At 61.9% G+C, this 18,646-nt stretch overlaps 1 protein-coding gene across 4 annotated transcripts in view; it reads right to left on the bottom strand.

Moving 5' to 3' along the window:
- ULK1 (unc-51 like autophagy activating kinase 1) overlaps positions 1 to 18,092 on the bottom strand; it is a 28,872-nt gene extending 10,780 nt beyond the window's left edge. For 2 of the 4 annotated variants that reach the window (XM_063614775.1, XM_055236786.2), the window contains exons 1-13: positions 17,601 to 18,090; positions 17,076 to 17,168; positions 16,951 to 16,992; positions 5,314 to 5,346; positions 4,704 to 4,740; positions 3,395 to 3,568; positions 3,241 to 3,314; positions 2,989 to 3,090; positions 2,392 to 2,450; positions 2,224 to 2,306; positions 1,919 to 1,969; positions 1,428 to 1,516; positions 137 to 284 (exon numbers count right to left, since the gene is read on the bottom strand). In XM_063614775.1, coding sequence (XP_063470845.1) covers positions 137 to 284; positions 1,428 to 1,516; positions 1,919 to 1,969; positions 2,224 to 2,306; positions 2,392 to 2,450; positions 2,989 to 3,090; positions 3,241 to 3,314; positions 3,395 to 3,568; positions 4,704 to 4,740; positions 5,314 to 5,346; positions 16,951 to 16,992; positions 17,076 to 17,168; positions 17,601 to 17,711 — 1,096 coding nt within the window. In that variant the 5' untranslated portion in view covers positions 17,712 to 18,090. Of the gene's footprint in view, positions 1 to 136; positions 285 to 1,427; positions 1,517 to 1,918; positions 1,970 to 2,223; positions 2,307 to 2,391; positions 2,451 to 2,988; positions 3,091 to 3,240; positions 3,315 to 3,394; positions 3,569 to 3,747; positions 4,191 to 4,703; positions 4,741 to 5,313; positions 5,347 to 16,950; positions 16,993 to 17,075; positions 17,169 to 17,600 lie in introns of those variants that run through there. The other 2 variants (XM_055236785.2, XM_063614776.1) reach the window with 2 other exon arrangements.
- Between the last annotated feature and the right edge of the window lie 554 nt (positions 18,093 to 18,646).

Genomic DNA, 18,646 nt, shown 5'->3' with positions numbered 1-18,646 from the left:
GATGCTGGTGGCTCCCAGGGGCCCATCCTAACTGCCCATAAGTGGAGACGGGCTACACACGGTGCATCCAACACATGCAATGCACTGCCCCCGCCGCACCTGAGGCGTCACCTCCAAGCCTAGCATGCCCCCTGACCTGGAAACTGCGCAGGGACCATGACGAAGTCGTCTGTGTCACAGGAGGAGTCCTTGCTGCCACCAGAGTCCCGGGAGCTGTGCAGGAAGCCAGCGGTGTCAGCCGGGGAGGTCAGTGTCTTCTGCAGCTGCTGCATCTCGCCCAGGGACTGAGAGTCAACGGAGGGGCTGGTGAGCAGGTCTCAGGGACCTAGACACTCAGGAGAGCAAATTCCCCCTCCTCTGGGATGGCCCAGAGCCCCAGTAAAGATCGGGGCGCCGGGGCTGAGAAGGGCTGGGCACGCCTTTCTTCCTGTGCTCCGCTCTCCTCTGTACTTCCAGAGGACTCCACTCAAAGGCCGGCTTTGACCTCGCAGGGACAGGCCCCCCGACGAGCCACTCCCCCCATGCAGCCTGGGTGGGTTGAAGCCCTCAGCTCCCAGAAGCTCTGGGAGGCCCTGTTTTGGGGAGCTGTTCGCCACCTGCCCTCTGCACCTCACTTTTCCATCGGCACAGCCAAGAGAACGAGGTACCATGGAAGGCGCGTCCAGTGGAGAGGCTGCCACCCCGGTGGGCCCTGCTCTGAGGCCAGCACCATGCTAAGGCCCAGCGCACACCATCCGTGCGGTGGTGGCTAAAGCCCCAAGTGCCCCAGGGGAGCTCTGCGGATGCCACAGCTCCCTACAGCACGGCGCTGCCACGCTCCCCTCGCCACATCTGAGCTTCCGCCCATGATACAGGCAGACAACCAAGGTCAGAGGACCGCTCCCTGGTCACAGAGCAGGGGGCCAGGCCAGGAGAGCCCAGACATGAACTCATCACCACCAGCCACAACACCAGGCCCGAGAGCCAGGCTCCAGGTCAGGTGGACGGAGGGACGGGGGTTCATGGCCAACTCAGGTGCTCTGCAGACCCCTCCCATGTCACACAAGGAGTGCCACCATCATGTGGGGCCATCACCCTACAACCCTACTCAGGCTGTGAGTCCAGTGGAAGACACGAGGGAGGCCAGGGGTACAGGTGTCAGTGGGCCAAGGCCACATGCTGCTTCTGTGTGCATCAGCACAAAACCAAAGACAGGACCAGACCAAACAGCCACCCTGTCGGCCTCTGGGACCTGAGGGCTGTGGGTGTTGGGAGGGGCCGTCGCCCGTTTGTGGGGCTTCAACATCTGACAGAACGAACTCATCCATGTCTTTTGTGACTCACACAGACAACAGAAGTCACAGCACGTCCCCACGGGGGCCTAGGGCTGGAGCCCCTGACTGCTGAGTGGAGGGAGAAGCTGTCAGGCCCCTGGGGTGGCAACTCACCGGCGGGGAGGCCAGGTGGGAGGTGGAGCTGCTGCTGGAGCTGCTGCCGGACCCCGAGCTTGGGTACGAGGGCACAGGCACAGGTGGGGCTGAGATAAACATGCATAGGTCAGTCTGGGCCATCCTCCTGTCTCCTCCTCATCCTCGAGCCAACCCACGGACTGGACAAGCTCAACCATATCCCCTCCACTTCCCGCTACACCCCGACCAGCAGGAAGGAGGGAGGCTCCCTCCTGGGCCACCCTATGACTGTCACAGGGCAACAGCAGCCCCTCCAACACCCCATCCCCATCCCAAGCCTGCTGCACCACGCGAACCTCTGGCCTTGGGGTCCCCGCTGCAGCAGAGCAAGGAGCCGGGTGTCCTGCCCTCCCTGGGAGCTGGCCGCAGCTCAAGACCTGCTCTCTCTGCCCCACACTCAGTGCCTAACCAGACCCAGGGAGGAAGGGATGCAGGGCCCATCCGGAGCCCCAGGACCCACAGAAACTCACATTTCCTGACCGAGGGGCTGGCGTCGAGGAAAGGGTGATGGAAAAACTCATCTGCAGGAGGAAGGAGGAAGGAGGCCTCAGGAGGACCCCAGCTCTGACCCCAGGCCCCCGCCTCCCCATGGCCTGAGCTCCAGCCGCGCACTGGGCACCTGCCGGGGTGGAGGTGGAGCCCCTGCCTGCGCTTGGCTTGTGGAAAGGGCAGTGTGCACATGGGGCTGGGTGTGAAGCGGGTGGGCCCTGCTCACATCAGCAAATGCAAGGAGGGAGGGTAGGGGACTCCAGCTGCGCCCCTGGTGGGTGCTCACCGAAGTCCATGCGGTCCTTGTGGTTGCGCTGCAGCAGGGCCAGGAGCAGCTGCCGCAGTGGGGCCGAGGTCTCCCGGGGGATGCTGGAGCAAGAGGAGGCTGGTGTGAGCAGGGCCTGCGGGGCCGGAGCCCGCGGGGGAAGGGAAGGGAAGGCGGGAGGGTGCTTACGTGGGGACCAACGTCTTGTTCTTCTCGTAGAACAGGCGCAGGTCCTGGGGGCTGCTGGCCTGCGGGGACGGGGACAGCCTGACTGCCAGGGCTGGGGCCGAGCGGGACCAGCCCACGGGGTCTCGGTGCGTTCGTCCCCAGTCGGCCCCTGCCCCAGACGCTGCGAAGCCCGGGGGACACCGGGCGCTGGCGCCGCTGTTTGCTGCTGGAGGTGCGAGCATGGGGGCGGGGAGGGGGCGCCGACGGTCTCTCGGGGTGTCCACCCCCCAGAATGCGGCCTCCCAGCCCTCATCCACTCGGCCCCGGCGCTGCCCTCACCTCTGACCAGGAAGGCAACCAGACAGGCGACTAGACAGGCGACCAGACAGGCGAGGGAGGCCTCGCCGGGGGCAGCTCCCAGTCACCGCCGGCGGCGCTGCCCTCCCTGGGGGGACACCGAGGCCCCTTCCCCACTGGACCCCTGGACGCCCGCCCCGCCAGCCATGAACCGAGGGGAGCCCGTGGGGCACGGGCAGGGCTCGCAGGGGGCATCTGACCGCAGCTGGCGGACACTTGCACTGACGGTGCGGCGTGGGGAGCAGGGCCAAGCCCAGTTACCTGGAAGGGCGCCTTCCCCGTCAGGCACTGGTAGACGATGGTGCCGATGCTCCACAGGTCCGCCTTCCCGTCGTAGTGCTGGGACATGATGACCTCGGGGGCCTGCAGGACCAGAAGTTGGGTCAGTGTGAGGCCCCCGCACGCCAACCACAGAAGGTGCCCGCCAGGCCAGGGCAGAGCCCACCACACCCCAGCCAACCAGCAAGCCCAGCGAGGCGCCCACCCGGCACAGCCCGGCCAAGGTGAACACACCATGTACATGGGGGAGCCGCAGAGTGTGGCCGCCATCATGTTGCTCTGGAGGTACCGCGCGAAGCCGAAGTCAGCTGCGGGAGAGACGCATCAGGACGGGAGCCGGCCCCGGAGCCCCTCCCCGCCGGGCCCGCCTGCCTGCCCGCGGGCTGACCGATCTTGACGCGGATGCTGTTGGGGTTGGCGCGGCGGCCGGCGGGGTTGGACAGCAGGATGTTCTGCGGCTTCAGGTCGCGGTGGATGATGCCCTTGCTGTGCAGAAGCCGCATGGCGCCCGCGATCTGCTGCAGGAAGAGCCTGATGGTGTCCTCACTCAGCGTGCGCATGGCTGCGGGGAGAGGCGGCTCAGTGCCTGGGGGCCCTGTTTCCTCCCCCAAGGGTGAGTCCCGCGCAGCCAGGCCGGTCCCGCCACACGGATGGAGAGCGCCAGGCAGGGCCGCAGGCCGGGAGGAAACCCCGGGTCAGGAGGGGCACGAGCCACCACGGGCCGCCAAGACCAGGGCGCACCTGAAGCACCTGCGCAGAGCCTGGCGCGCCGGCCCCACCACTCAGCCCCGGGCTGCAGCTGCTCCAGAGACGGGAGGCCGCCGCCGCCCAGCCTCAGTGCCGCCGCGGTTCCGTCCGGGTCCCGCTCCTGCCCCTCTTCCCGGCATCCAGACAGGGGCCAGCCGCGCGCAGCCCGACCCGACCCGCAGCCCCAGTCTCCGCTATGCGCGGCCTCAGCGTGTGTCTCCCAGGCTTGGACTGTGGGGTCCTCCCCGAGTGGGGCGAGGCGAGGGGGCCAGAGGGTCCTGCCCATCTACCAGCCCCGCACTCACGCCCCAGCACTGTGAGGGCGACGCGGGGCGGAGCCGGCGTTTGAGCAGTCCTGCCGGCTCCCGGGTGCTCAGGCCCAAGTCCCCGGAACTGTCCCAGTGCCACCTCCAGACCCTCAGGACACCCCCAAGAGGCCGCCGGCGCCCCACCCACCCCCACGCCCGCCGGCACTGTGGCCCGGACCCCCACCCAGGGAGCCTGGGAACAGATGGGCGCGGCCGCCCACCTGCTGTCCTTCCCTCTGCCCTGCCTGGCCCTGTGCAGCACATCCTCCTCCCATCCGCCACAGGGCTCAACTTTGGGTGGGCCAAGAGCCGCCTTCCAGCCACACTATGAAGACAACAGCCCCCTCTCCTTGTTTGTGCGACTCCCGTGGCCTCATTTGACCAGAGGCCTTGGGCTATTCTGGTCACAGCTGTCTCCCCAAGCAAGGGGGAGGCAAGCGGAGGGACTGCATCCTTAACAGCCGGGAGCAGCTCAGCCCCCTGCATCCCCTTAGGAGGCCCAAGGGGACAAGAAAGAGCCAATCTCACAATCAGCCAAGGACCCACTCGAGCCAGGCTGCCTCCCAGGCTGGGCCAGGGTGGCCCTGGGTGCGGGCCCTGTGGGACCGGCCGGCAGCCCATGTGGCGCAGCTGTGCACTCACTGTGCAGGTAGTCGGCCAGGTCCCCACCGTTGCAGTACTGCAAAAGACCAGACACGCATCAGGCTGCAGCAGGGACCAGGGCCCACCTCCCAGCCCTGCCCAGCCTCCCCATCCCTCACACTTGGACAGTAAGTACTCCCTGAGCCCTTGGGCACCTGCCCACCCCAGGGCGGGTGTCCCCACAGTCCCTGCTGGAAGACATCAATAGTGATACTCAGCAGGCGTGGCAGCTCACTCCTGTAATCCCAGCACTTTGGGAGGCCAAGGTGGGCAGATCGCTTGAAGTCAGGAGTTCAAGACTAGCCTGGCCAACGTGGCGAAACCCCATCTCTACTAATAAAGTACAAAAATTAGCCGGGCGTGGTGGCACACACTTGTAATCCCAGCTACTCGGGAGGCTGAGGCAGGAGGATTGCTTGAACCCGGAGGCGGAGGTTGCAGTGAGCTGAGATCGCAGCACTGCACTCCAGCCTGGGCGACAATGAGACTCCATCTCAAAAAAAAAAAGAAAAGGTGCTCATCACCCTCCCCCAGGCCATGTCCTTCCCTCTGGGGCTCCCAGGGCCATGGCCATCAGCCTGCACTTGTCCTGGCACCACAAGGCACTCACCTCCATAACCAGGTAGACAGAATTAGCCATTTCCTGCAAGACAGAAAAGAGGCTGTGAGAGGTCCCAGTGCCACCGGTCCCCACTGCAGGGAGTCTGGCTCAGCCCCAATTCGGCCTGGGCAGTCCCTGCAGTGCCAGGACTTAGCTGGTCAGCCAGCGGCCGGGAGACGAGGACATCTGTGGGCCACGTGCTTTGTAGGTGGGTGTGTTCTGTTTTGTGGCCATCCAGGTCTCCATCTGATCAAGGCAAAGGCCCCTGGTCTCCCTATAGGAGCAACAACTCCTGGCAGAGGACATACGCCCTAGCAGGAAGGGTGAAGGCCAGGTGTGTGGGCAGGTGTGTGTGACCCTCAGGCCACAGAAACTTCGCAGCTCCTCAGCCCAGGATCAAAGACATCAACAGGGCTGGTTGCAGTGGCTCACACCTGCAATCCCAGCACTATGGGAGGCCAAGGTGGGTGGATCACAAGGTCAGCAGTTTCTGAGACCTGCCTGGCCAACGTGGTGAAACCCCGTCTCTACTAAAAATACAAAACTTAAACAGGTACAGTGGCTCACACCTGTAATCCCAACACTTTGGGAAGCCAAGGCAGGTGGATCATGAGGTCAGCAGTTCAAGACCAGCCTGACCAACATGGTGAAACCCCATCTCTATTAAAATACTAAAATTAGCCGGGCAGGGTGGCGCGTGCCTGTAATCCCAGCTACTCAGGAGGCTAAGGCAGGAAAATCGTTTGAACCCGGGAGGAGAAGGCTGCAGTGAGCCGAGACTGTGCCATTGCACTCCAGCCTGGGTGACAGAGTGAGACTCCATCTCAAAAAAAAAAAAGACGCCAACAGATTGCAGGTTGGCGCTGCCAGGTTGACGCAGAGGCCTGCAGGCCTCCAGCTGCCCTACCCCAACCTGGCTGCAGCTCAGGCTGCCACCCCTCGCCCCAATGCCTTCGGTCAGAGGCGTCTCAGCCACCCCCTCCACTGCTGGGCCAACAAGACCTGACCAGCAGCTGCTCAGCCCTCAGCTCAGACACAGACCTGACCGGGGGTGCCACCGGCACCCACCCTTGGCTGCCCCCATGAAACTCAGAGTGAGCCACCGGTGCAGACACAGCACACACCCCAACGGCCAGCGTGCGTACACCCTCACCTGGGACTGGGAGCCTCCCTGTGGCCCACCACTCACTCCCCGCAGCCACAAGGATGAGTCCTCATCACCCCTGTTTCACAGACAAGGAGTGAGGCCCAGGAAGCCACATCAAACCGGGCAGGCTGGGCTGGAGGAGCGAGGACCCCACACACCTGACTCAGGGCCTCAGAACAGGAGGAAGCCCTTCCCACACAAAGCCCCCTCCCTCTGCCCTGTACACATCCACATGCTCTAGGTGCTTGCAGGGAAGCGAGTCCACACCTGTTGTAGGGCCGTCCCACTTCTACCCCTGAGTGAACCCAAGCTCTCTCAAAGCAAAGGGGAGCCGTGTCTGGAGGGGGTCTGCAGGAGGAACACCTCTCAGCGCCTGTGGGAGCTGGGTCCCACACAGGACCCCTGCTCAGCCCCCAGTCCCAGGAGGCCCCGACCAATCAGAAGGCACCCCTGGTGGGGGGACAGCCACAAAGCCACTGGGTGATGCCTGCTTCATAAATGCGAGAAGCCCGTGCCCCAGAGCTGCCCCCGCAGAGGAGCTGTGGGCTGGATGCTGAGCAGGGACAGGCTCAGGAGAGGGTGCCTTTAGGGAGGCTAAGGCTGATGCTGCTCAGGAAGCAACCCCAGGATCCACAAACACTGCAGGGCCGGCCCAGAGGGAGACCCAGAAACCCAGGCACAGCCTAGAGAAGGTGGGACCTGTCCACGAAGCAGGCCTCAGCCCACCCCACACACAGCCTGTGCACCCCGAGCCCCGCCTGGCCTCACCTGCCTGCCCAGGAAGAGCACGTGGGGAGCCCAGGGCTCCCAGCAGCTGTGGGGAGAAACAATCCACACAGGGCACAGGATGGAGCAAGGGGGACTGCAGGGACAGCTCCAGGCAGAACCCAGGAAGGAGGGGGAGACGAAGCTAGACCCAGAAATAACTTCAGGACGGCAATGCCCACTCCCTGACCTGGGCCCACCATTACCCTCCCCACAGCCCCTCCAGTGAGTGCCCGTAGGTGTCCACATTTCTCCTCTCCTCTCTGGGGGCCACCTGCCCTGGATCACAGAGCCAGGGGGCTCCCTAAGACCTGATCTGCTCATCAGAGCTCCAAACCCACCAGCAAAGCCAGGACAAGCAGGGATGTGTCAAAGTCAGAGGTATCCTGGGGGAACACCCACGTGTGCAGAGCAGGAGCCTAGCACCCCATCCCCCAGCCACTCACCCAGGACCGGGCTGCATGCGACAGGAGCTCCCTCTGGGCAGGGCGTGCTAACTGAAGCCCTGTAGCCTCCTCCCATCCCCAAACACTAAGGCAGCCACCTCTCACCCCTAGGAAGGCAAAGGCCTGGCCGGGTACGGTGGCTCATGCCTGTCATCCCAGCATGTTGGGAGGCCAAGCCAAGAGGATCGCCTGAGCCCAGGAGTTTGAGACCAGCCTGGGCAACATAGCAAAACCCCATCTCTACAAAAAAATACAAAAATTATCCAGGTGTGACAGTGTACGCCTGTAGTCCCAGCTACTCAGGACTGAGGTGGGAGGATGGCTTTAGGCCTGGGAGGCCACAGCTACAGTGAGCCGGGAGATCGTGCCACTGCACTCCAGGATGGGTGACAGAATGAGACCTGTCTCACAAAGAAGAAAGGCAGAGGCCCACCAGGGAGACCCCTGTGGCACCAGTGACTGGCCCACAGGACCCTGGCAAGGAGGCTCTTCCCCCACCCCATCTGCTGCCCACACTCCAGCCAGGGTCCCCAACACCCCTACCCAGGGCACCTGGCCCTGCCATCCCTCCAGCCACACTGGCCTCACGGGTGCTGGAAACCACCTCACTACTGACATGTCTAGACCCCTGGCCTTGCCCCAGAGTCACAAAATGTCACCCCCTAGGTCACCTTCCTCCCTCCCCACTGTGCTGGCCACCCTCCTGTGCTGGCCACCCTCCTGTGTCCCCAAAACCTCAGGGGGCACCAACTCCCAGGAGGGAGTGGGCAGGGGGCTGTGGGACCGAAGCACCTCCAGGCTCTTCCCTATACTTCAAATGGTTGCTTGCAGAAACCTGGCCCATGCTCAGCCTCTCTCCTAAAAGGTCCTCTCCAGCATGGGACTCAGGGCCAGTGTGGGTGGGGCTGCAGGGTAGGGTGGGGGCATCCACCTCACCACAGGCATTCGGGTCTTCCCAACTCCTCTGGGACAGATGACAGCTTCACACAGGCCCTCAGGCTGTGGGCATCCAACTCCCTGAGCTGGGCATCGGGGCACACCAGGGCCTTTCCCGCGTAGGAGCCCAGGCAGCAGGCCACAACCAGCCCACTTCCCATACGAGCACACCGAGGCCCCAGAGATTGGGGGGCGTGCCCAGGCTGGGAAATGGCAGGACAGTCCAAGCAGGTGGGCTGGAGTCCCGTCCCCACTCTGCCAGTGCCAATGCCAAGCCAGTAACCCTCTGTGTCCCTGGAAGGGCCTAGCCTTGCTGTCTCCAACCCTGGCAGAGTCAGGGATGAGGAATGAGGACAAACAAGCCCAGGACCACCCCGTGCCAGGGCTAGGGGAGCTCCTCCAGGGCAGCTGCAGGCCCAGGCCCTGTGCCACAACACCCCCCCGACGGGGGCCCCCAGCTGGGCCTGCCACCCTTCCCACCGGCAGCGACTCTCTCTAGGGCTCTTGAGGGGGGTCAGGTGAGAGCACAGCCTCACTGGCCACAGCTGACCTCCCCTGGGCCCACCCGGAACCCACACAGGGCATCGGGTTCCACCTCTGCCTTGCAGAACCCACACAGGGCATCGGGTTCCACGTCTGCCTTGCAGAACCCACACAGGGCATCGGGTTCCACGTCTGCCTTGCAGAACCCACACAGGGCATCGGGTTCCACCTCTGCCTTGCAGAACCCACACAGGGCATCGGGTTCCACCTCTGCCTTGCAGAACCCACACAGGGCATCGGGTTCCACGTCTGCCTTGCAGAACCCACACGGGGCATCGGGTTCCACGTCTGCCTTGCAGAACCCACACGGGGCGTCGGGTTCCACGTCTGCCTTGCAGAACCCACACGGGGCATCGGGTTCCACGTCTGCCTTGCAGCTACATTTGGTTTTCACAAGCTGCCCTGGGGAGTGGGGACCAGGCAAGGTCCCAGCATCAAGCCACCCAGTTAAGACACCAGAAAGGGCCACAGCTGCCTCCCTGGGCTCCAGGGAAGGAAACCGGCCACCCCAGGCAGAGCAGCTCGCCTCCCAAGACAGGGTCCGGGGGTCCATCCCGTGGTGACACACACAGCTGTGGCCACACTGCCCATGCCCTAATCAAACACACCAGGCTCCCTGCACCATCACCCCCACCCCAGGAGGTGGGTCCCACCTTGTCGCCTATTTAAAGGGAGGAAAGGGACAGCTGCTGACCATTCCACAGGGCTGTCCCTGAAAAGTCCCAACACGTGCATCTGAGGCTCAGAACACTTCAAAAAGACAGCAATATCAACACCCCACTGTCTCCAGGCGGCATGCCTGAGGGACCTGGGACAGCACTCCCCAGGCAGGCCGGCCCCCACACCCTGCACACACGCACCCAGGGCCGGCCAGAGCCAGGTGTCCCAGGCAGCCTGGCACGGGTGTCTGGGCACGTAGGAGGCTGCCCCACCCCTGGGGTGCTAAGGTGCTTTACTTAATAGGATCCAGGCTCCAACCCTCTGCCAGCCCTACTCTTGTCTGGTGATCCTGGGCTGGGCCTGGTGAGCAGGCACTGACCTAGTTCACACCTCCAGAGCTGGCTCCAGAAAGTGGCAAAAGCCACAGCTGTGGCTGGACAGAACCACTCTGCACCCCCAGGCGGGGTTCCTGGACAGCTCCCAAAAGGGAAGGGATGCCAGCTCCACCCTAAGAAGGAAGCGCCACCCTCTGGCCCTGGGGAACCAACCATCTGCAGCCACCCATTGTGTGTGGGCCTCCTGGGGCTGCAGCCCAGGCTGACCTCTGCAGCCTCCCGCCTGCTGGGCCTGGGGGTCTGGACAATCCGGGAGTCAGCCGCAGGGGGTTGAGGCAGGTCCCTAGATGCAGTGAGGCAGGGGTGGGTGGCCCGACCCTTCTGAGGGCACGACCTTGCTTGGAAAAAGCAGGAAATAATCCCAGTGTGAGTGGGGGGGTGGGGGGGTGTGAGCTGCGGGGACCCTCAGGAAGATGCCAACTGCACACATTCCTCCCGAGACCCGGCCATCCTAGTTGGCGCACACCCCAGTAAAAACTGTTTCTAGCAGCTCTGTCCTTCAGGCGGCTGAGACCCGACCCCCAGGCATCGCGGACAGATACTGATACCAGGTGACAGTCCCACAATGGGGTACCGAGCAGAAACAAAAACCAACTCCTGTCACCCACGGAGACACAGCATCCCTCAAACCTACGGCTGACATCCCACCTCCAGGCTTAAAGTCAACATGTGGCAAAGGGAGCTTGTGGGAACCAGGAGCTGGCTCACGTGAAGAATGAGAAAGCAGAGGAGGAGGGGGCACACAGGAGGATGGATGTGCCCTGGATAGGAGGGAGGAGAGCAGCCTGGGACACGGGCATGGCTTTGGGCTGGCGCTTGCTACGCCACAGAGGGCCTGTTGTGGTGCATCTTCTCATCTGTTTTGCACTTTCCAGTATTTTTATCCCATGATTTTTTTTTTTTTTTTTTTTTTTTTGAGATGAGTCTCGCTGTCGCCCAGGCTGGAGTGCAGTGGCACAAGCTCAGCTCACTGCAACCTCTACCTCCCAGGTTCAAGCGATTCCCCTGCCTCAGCCTCACAAGTAGCTGGGACTATAGGCGCCCATCACCACGCCCGGCTAATTTTTGTACTTTTAGTAGAGACGGGGTTTTGCCATGTTGGCCAGGCTGGTCTTGAACTCCTGACCTCAGGTGATCCGCCCATCTCGGCCTCCCAAAGTGCTGGGATTACAGGCGTGAGCCACCATGCCCAGTCTTATCCCATGATTTTAAAAGTTAAAAAAAAAAAAGATATACACAACTTTGGAGGTAATTCCAGAACTTCCTGGGCCCTGGGGGCCCCTTCACAGGCCCCTGCCCAGGAGCTGGGTACCCACCCTACGGGTTTCTACTCGGCCTGCATCCTGCCCCAACTCACGCTGCAGACAGCCCCCCAGCCAGACCAGGCCAGGCCTGGCAGCCCCCTCCTCACTCTGGGATGGGGAGTCACAGTCTCATGTCAGGCTGGACTGCCTGTACCTATGGTCTCCCAGGCCCCTAAGCAGGGCTGGACACCTCTTGACTCAGGTCTCCACCGCAAGTAACTCATGGGCAGCGGCTCTGTCTGCAGGGCCTGAGTGAGTCACACCTGTGTGGCCCAGCAAGACCTTCAGCTGCAAGGAACCTGTCAGATGGCGTGCTGGCCAGGGGGGCCACCGTCAGCAAGGCCTGTAGCCATCAGCCCTCCTCCCAGGGCACGCTGGGCAGGTTCCCAGCCTGGCTCCACAGCCCTATACCCTGATTTCTGTGGTGGCCGTACTCCTGGGGCCAGGCAAGTCCAGACACTGACACCACACGCTCAATAAGGAGGCCAGGTGCTCCAGCTGCCTCCGAACAGCTGTGGTGGACTCAAAGAGCAAAACCCAAGGTACACACTTCCCAGGCACTCACATTTTCACAATTTTGTATGGCTAAAAAGGAAACCCAATACACAAAACCCAACACAATAAGAACAAAAATAACAACCTTAACAGTCAACAAACAACATGGAGGGGAATACCTGTAACCTATCACAAAGAAGCTACTTTGCTTCATATATAAAGGACACCTACCAATCAAGAATATTGACAGAGCACTTACAAAGTGGCAGGCACAGTTCTAAAGACTTAACATACTCAAGTTGCCATCACAACCACAACAGTTTTTTTTTTTTTTTTTTTTTGAGAGTTTCACTCTGTCGCCCAGGTTGGAGTGCAGCAGTGCAATCTCAGCTCACTGCAGCCTCCACTTCCTGGGTTCAAGCGATTCTCCTGCCTCAGCCTCATGAGTAGCTGGGACTACAGGCACGGGCCACCATGCCCAGCTAATTTTTGTATTTTAATAGAGGCGAGGTTTCACCATGTTGGCCAGGATAGTCTTGATCTCCTGACCTCGTGATCCACCTGCCTCAGACTCCCAAAGTGCTGGGATTACAGGTGTGAGCCACTGCGCCTGGCCAACAGTTTTTAAAAGGTAAGAAAACTGAGGTGCCAGGAGGCTACCTGCCCAATGTCACACAGGTAAATGTTGGAGCTAGGATCCAGCAAATGGCAGAATGGCTCAGGGGCCATGGTGTTAAGCATGGTACCCTCCAGCCTTGGCACAAAAGGGACCAAGAGCTTGCCAGAAGTATGTGCCTAATCAGGTACGGTGGTGCGTACCTGTAGTCCCAGCTCCTCAGGAGGCTGAAGTGGGAGGATCTCTTGAGCTCAGGTGTTCGAGGCTGCAGTGAGCCATGATTATGCCACTGCACTCCAGCCTGGGCGAGAGAGTGAGACCCAGTCTCTTTAAAAAATGTATTAAAGGCCGGGCGCGGTGGCTCACGCTTGTAATCCCAGCACTTTGGGAGGCCGAGGCGGGCGGATCACGAGGTCAGGAGATCGAGACCATGGTGAAACCCCGTCTCTACTAAAAATACAAAAAATTAGCCGGGCGTGGTGGTGGGCGCCTGTAGTCCCAGCTACTCGGAGAGGCTGAGGCAGGAGAATGGCGTGAACCCGGGAGGCGGAGCTTGCAGTGAGCCGAGATTGCGCCACTGCACTCCAGCCTGGGTGACAGAGCGAGACTCCATCTCAAAAAAAAAAAAAAAAAAAAAAAATGTATTAAAATAGGCCAGAAGCGGTGGCTCATGCCTGTAATCCTAGCACTTTGGGAGGATGATGCAGGCGGATCACCTGAGGTCGGGAGTTCTAGACCAGCCTGACCAACACAGAGAAACCTTGTCTCTACTAAAAGTACAAAATTAGCCAGGCGTGGTGGCGCATGCCTGTAATCCCAGCTACCCGGGAGGCTGAGGCAGGAGAATCGCTTGAACTTAGGAGGCGGAGGTTGCAGTGAGTCGAGATGGTGCCACTGTACTCCAGCCTGGGCGACAAGAGCAAAACTCCATCTCAGGAAAACATATATATAAACATAGAAATATATCGTGCAGGCTGGGCATGGTGGCTCATGCTTGTAATCCTAGCACTTGGGGAGGCCGAAGGTGAGGTCCGGCATTCGAGATCAGCCTGGCCAACGTGGCGAAAAAATTGTATTAATTTTTTAATACAAAAATTAGCCGGGCGTGGTGGCAGGTGCCTGTAATCCTAGCTACTCAGGAGGCTGAGACAGGAGAATCGCTTGAACCTGGGAGGTGGAGGTTTGCAGTGAGTCAAGATCGCTCCATTGCATTCCAGCCTGGGTGACAGAGCGAAGCTCCATCTCAAAAAAAAAAAAGAAATACACTATACAAAGGATAGGTGGTATTTCTAACATTCCCGTGCTCAGATAGTGAAGCTCATTCATCACCAATGAAAAAGAAAACCGACCAGGCACGGTGGTTCACTCCTGCAATCCCAGCACTTTGGGAGGCCAAGGTGGGTGGATCATGAGGTCAGTTCGAGACCAGGCTGGCCAACATGGTGAAACCGTGTCTCTACTGAAAATACAAAAATTAGCCTGGCGTGGTGGCAGGCGCCTGTAATCCCAGCTACTCGGGAGGCTGAAGAAGGAGGATCGCTTGGACCTGGGAGGCGCAGGTTGCAGTGAGGGGAGATTGTGTCACTGCACTCCAGCCTGGGCGACAAGAGCAAAACTCAGTCTCAAAAAAAAAAAAAAGAGAAAAGCAAAACCATAAGAGATGTCATTTTCTACTTCTCACGTGAGCCACGATGGAAACCTCTGAGAGCCGCCCTCCTGGCAAGGACCTAGGGAGACACATGCTTGGAGACAGGTGAGAGACCACTGGCATTGCCTCTCTGGAGGTCAATTTGGCAATAGCTACCCAAATTAAAAACCAGCATCCCTCCTACCCAAGGATTCTACTTCTAAGGATCCAGTCACAACCACCCTGATGTACCAGCATCCCAAAATAACCTCATGTCTCACCTACGGGGCCTTGGTGAAATCAGTTATGGAATCTCGGGCAACAGGCACCCCATGGCTGAAAATCACCACGGCAGACCCAATCAGGCCAGCAGCTAGCACCTCCACGATGGCTCCTCCAACCCGAGAGAGCACTCCCTCCTCCCTCACACAGCCCTCACAGCCCGTGCTTTCTGCTTCACAGAGGAAGAAATAGGGCCGCAAACTAAAGAAGCTGTGTGTGCACAAGGCAGCCAGGACTGGGCCCCTCATCAGCGTCAGCCTGGCTCTCGACCACTGTGCTTACAGATGGTGACCTCTAATAGAGAGGGGTAAACTTTTCGAGGGTTTTGTTTTGTTGTGTGCTTTTGAGACAGGGTTACACTCTGCTGCCCAGGCTGGAATGCAGCGGCAACATCACGGCTCACTGCAGCCTCAAACTCCTGGGTTTAATCAATCCTCCCACAACCTTCACAGTAGCTGAGACATGCCACTATGCCTGGCTTTTTTTTTTTTTTTTTTTTTTTGAGAGACAGCGAGTCTTGCTATGTTGCCCAGGCTGGTCTGTCTTGGCCTCCCACAGTGCGAGGGTCACAGGTGTGATCCACTGTGCCTGGCCGAGGGGTAAACTTTCCCATATGGATTGAGCCAGCACAGAACCTTCCCCAAGCTCTCCTCTTTTAGAGACAGGGCCTTGCTCAGTCGCCCAGGCTGGATGGAGTGCAAACTATACTCCTAAGTGACAAAATTCACGGCGCAGAGAAGTGGGTGTGGTGGGGAAGGACACACATGAACACATCACCTTGTAAGGACGGCTGTCCCCAGGGGCCCGGAAACAACTAAGGCAGGGGCCTGAGAACGGAGGGCAGCGGGACTCCATCGGGGGCAGGACTCTCGCCTCGACCGCACTCCCTCCCGTAATGTTTGAGGATTTTCTTTTATCACCCAAATCGTTCATTACCCGTTTTTAAAAGCCAATTATTTTTTCCTGGGTTTGGGTGCCTGCCTCAAACATTGCCTTACCGACACAGGGCAACAATCCCCGCACCTGTGGGGGCGAGGGCAGGCTAAGCTGCAGCTCCATCAGAGCCCGGTGCCCGGAGACAGGAGCGCCTGCGGCTGGCGGCTCTAAGTGCTTCCTGAGTAGAGAAAGCCGCAGTGTTGCCAACACTGGAGGAAGTGGCAGATGCCCACAACCAGGTGTGACATGTGGCTGACTGGGATGGAGCAGGAATTGGGGATACTGGTCCTGGGTCTGCGGGGGTCGTGTGGACAGTCACAGGGCCTGGCCTGGAGATGCCCAGGACTGGACCTGGGGAGCCCTGGAGGGGAGCAGCAGGCAGCGTAGCCCAGGGTGGAGGGGGAGTCCCTCGGAGTCGCTGCCTGGCCAGGGACAGCTGTCCACTCCTTGCTGGCTCCCAGAGCCATGACGCATGTGCAGGCTATGGTCCAGGCAGGAGGCTTCCAAACATGGGGAGGATGAGGAAAGAGGAGGAAGGGAGGGAGGAAAGCAGGGAGAAAAGGGGTGGGAAGAGGGCGGGAAAAGCAGCGAGAGGGATGGTCCAGCTCCAGGACACAGTGTGCCTGGGTTTCCAGGTACTCGCTGGACCTGGACCCACCCCCCCACCCCGCCACACCTGGCACCTTGTGACAAGCCTCAGTCCCCAAGGCCACAGCAAAGCTCTGACAGGCGGAGGGAGGAGGCCACCAAAACACGGCCTACCAGCCCTTCCCTCAGCCAGGGGCTGGGCCCTGGGCTCAGTAAACAGGTCGCAGAGCCATTAGTCAGCACTTTGGCGGGGCGGATCTCCCGCCTCAGGTTCCTGGTCCCCAGGACGGCACCCTGGCTCCCACAGCCCCAGCCCTGCCTGCCCTGGGCCCCGGGACACGGAGGCAGCACGAAAGCCAGCTGGTCCCACCGCCTGCTTCCTGGGGCCAGCCGGGCCTGAGGTCATCTCCTTGGCCAGCCAGCGGCAGCCGCCTGTGCCCCGGCCCGGCCCTGACTGCCAGCGAGCAGGAGTCTCCGGCGGCCCCTCCCCCGCCCCGTCTGACGCAGAGCGAGGCCGGCCAATGCCGGCCGCAGGAGCAATGTCAACAAACACACGGCCTGGACAGGTGGGCCAGGCCGGCAGTGCTGCCAGGGCCAGCCGGGGACGCCGGACTCAGGCAGGGCCCCGAGGACTGACGCCCGGCGGGGAGGGGATGCCTGGTCAGGGGAACTCAGCCCTGCCCTGGGGGCGCCCTGCGGCCCAGACACCCCCTCCCCGGTCTCACAGCTGGGGAAGTCACAGCAAGAGCCAGCCCCAGCCCAGGCCTGGACCCAGGGTGGAGTCTCCAGGGGCCCAGTAGACCCCAGCCTGGACAGCCTCAACACCAGTGCTCACCAGGGGATCCAGCACCTGGGGCCACAGTCCCCCAGCCCGGTCCCCAGCAGACAGCAGCCCAGAGGCCTTACCTGGAAGTCGTACAGGGCCACGATGTTTTCATGTTTCAGCTCCTAGGACAGAAACCCAAGTTTCTTATCAGTGTGGGGAGGGGGGCTCGCCCACGCCCACGCCCCCTCCCCCAGCACTAGCTCACCTTCAAGATTTTGATTTCCTTCCCCAGCAGCGTCTGAGACTTGGCGAGGTTTTTCTTGTTAATGCACTTGACGGCGACCTCCAAATCGTGCTTCTGAAAGCCAAACGTGCACCTTCAGGGCCAGGGCTGCCCCTCGCAGGCCTCCCCCAGACCCCAGTCCACACAGGTGGGGCCCTGAGATCATCCCGGTTGGGATCCCGGGACTGGAAGGCCGAGTGGGGAGCCAGATTGAGGATCGCGCTGGGGGTCCTGGGGTAGGGACCCAGCCTGGAAAGCCGGCTGTGGGACCGCGTGCGGGGTGTCCCGCGGTGAGGGTTTGGACAGGAAAGTCGGGCAGAGGATCTCGGGGCGGAAGTCGGAACTGGAAAGTCGGGCTGGGGGTCGCGGGGTGGGGATCGGCCTGGAAAGTCGAGCGGGGCTCTGGGGAGGCGTGGGGGGTCCCAGGACAGGCGGGGAATCTCGGGGCGGGGATGCCGGGGCAGGGGATCCTTGGGGGGGGGATCCCGGGCCGGACGGGGGCCTCACCTCGCGGTGGCGGCCCTTGAAGACCACCGCGAAGGCGCCGTGGCCGATCAGGTCCTTGCGGGAGAACTCGAACTTGCCCACGGTCTCTGTGCCGCCGCGGCCGGGCTCCATGGCGCGGGCGGGCCGGGGGCGCGGGGCGGGGGGTGGCGGGCCGAGGCGCGGGGGACTCAGGCGGAGGCGCGGGCCGGGGCGGGCGGGCCGGGGGCGCGAGGCCGGGGGCGCGGGGCCGGGCAAGGGCGCATCTCCGGGGCCGCGCGCCCCATGGGGCAGGCCGGGGCCGGGTCCCAGCCCCGCGGGCCAGGAGGGGTCCGAGGGTCGCGCTCCCTCCGGTGCCTGTGCCGCGGCACTCTTCCCGGGCTGCTAATCCGAATCCGGATCCGACTCCGACTCCGACTCTGGCTCCAAGTAGGGCCCGGGCTCGGCCCCAACGGAGAAACAAAAGAGCCGCGGCGCCCGGGCCTGAGAGCCTGAGACGCCCGCGCAGCCGCACTGCGCGCCGGGCCGGGTGGCGGGGATGAGGGCGGGGCCTTCGGGACGGAGCGGCAGAGCCGGGCGTGACTAGTTGACGGGGGGCGGGGAATTGGGCGGGGCCTGTCGGGGGTGGGCGAATGGGCCAGGCCATTGCGGGGCCGGGTGGGATGGGAGTGGGTGGGGCCAACAGCTGACCCGCCCCGGTGAGAGCAGAGAAGCGCGCTGACCCGGGAGCTGGCCACCGGGCTCAGTGTTGATTCATTGCCCTACTCCCTGCCACGCCCCTTCCCCGCCCCGCTTCTTCTCTGCTCCCCTCCCTCCTTTCCCCTCTCTCCGTCCTCCTCCCTCCTTTTCCCCCTCCCATCACCTCTCTCCCTCCCTGCCCCCTCCCTTCCGCCCCCTCCCATGCCTTCCCCCCCGCTCTCCTCCCGCCCCCACTGCCTGTTCTCCTCCCTCCTGTCCCCGCTCCCTGTTCCCCTCCCTCCCCTTCCCTCTTCCCCTCCTTCCCGCTCCCTGTTCCCGTTCTACAGGAGAATGGAGACCAGGCGTGGGAAATGTTCCCAAAACGGGGGACT

The sequence above is a fragment of the Symphalangus syndactylus genome, chromosome 13 (assembly GCF_028878055.3).
Source record: "Symphalangus syndactylus isolate Jambi chromosome 13, NHGRI_mSymSyn1-v2.1_pri, whole genome shotgun sequence".
Classification (NCBI taxonomy): Eukaryota; Metazoa; Chordata; class Mammalia; order Primates; family Hylobatidae; genus Symphalangus; species Symphalangus syndactylus.
The sequence above is the reverse complement of the archived record's forward strand: the minus strand, read 5'-3'. Positions and strand labels throughout refer to the sequence as shown.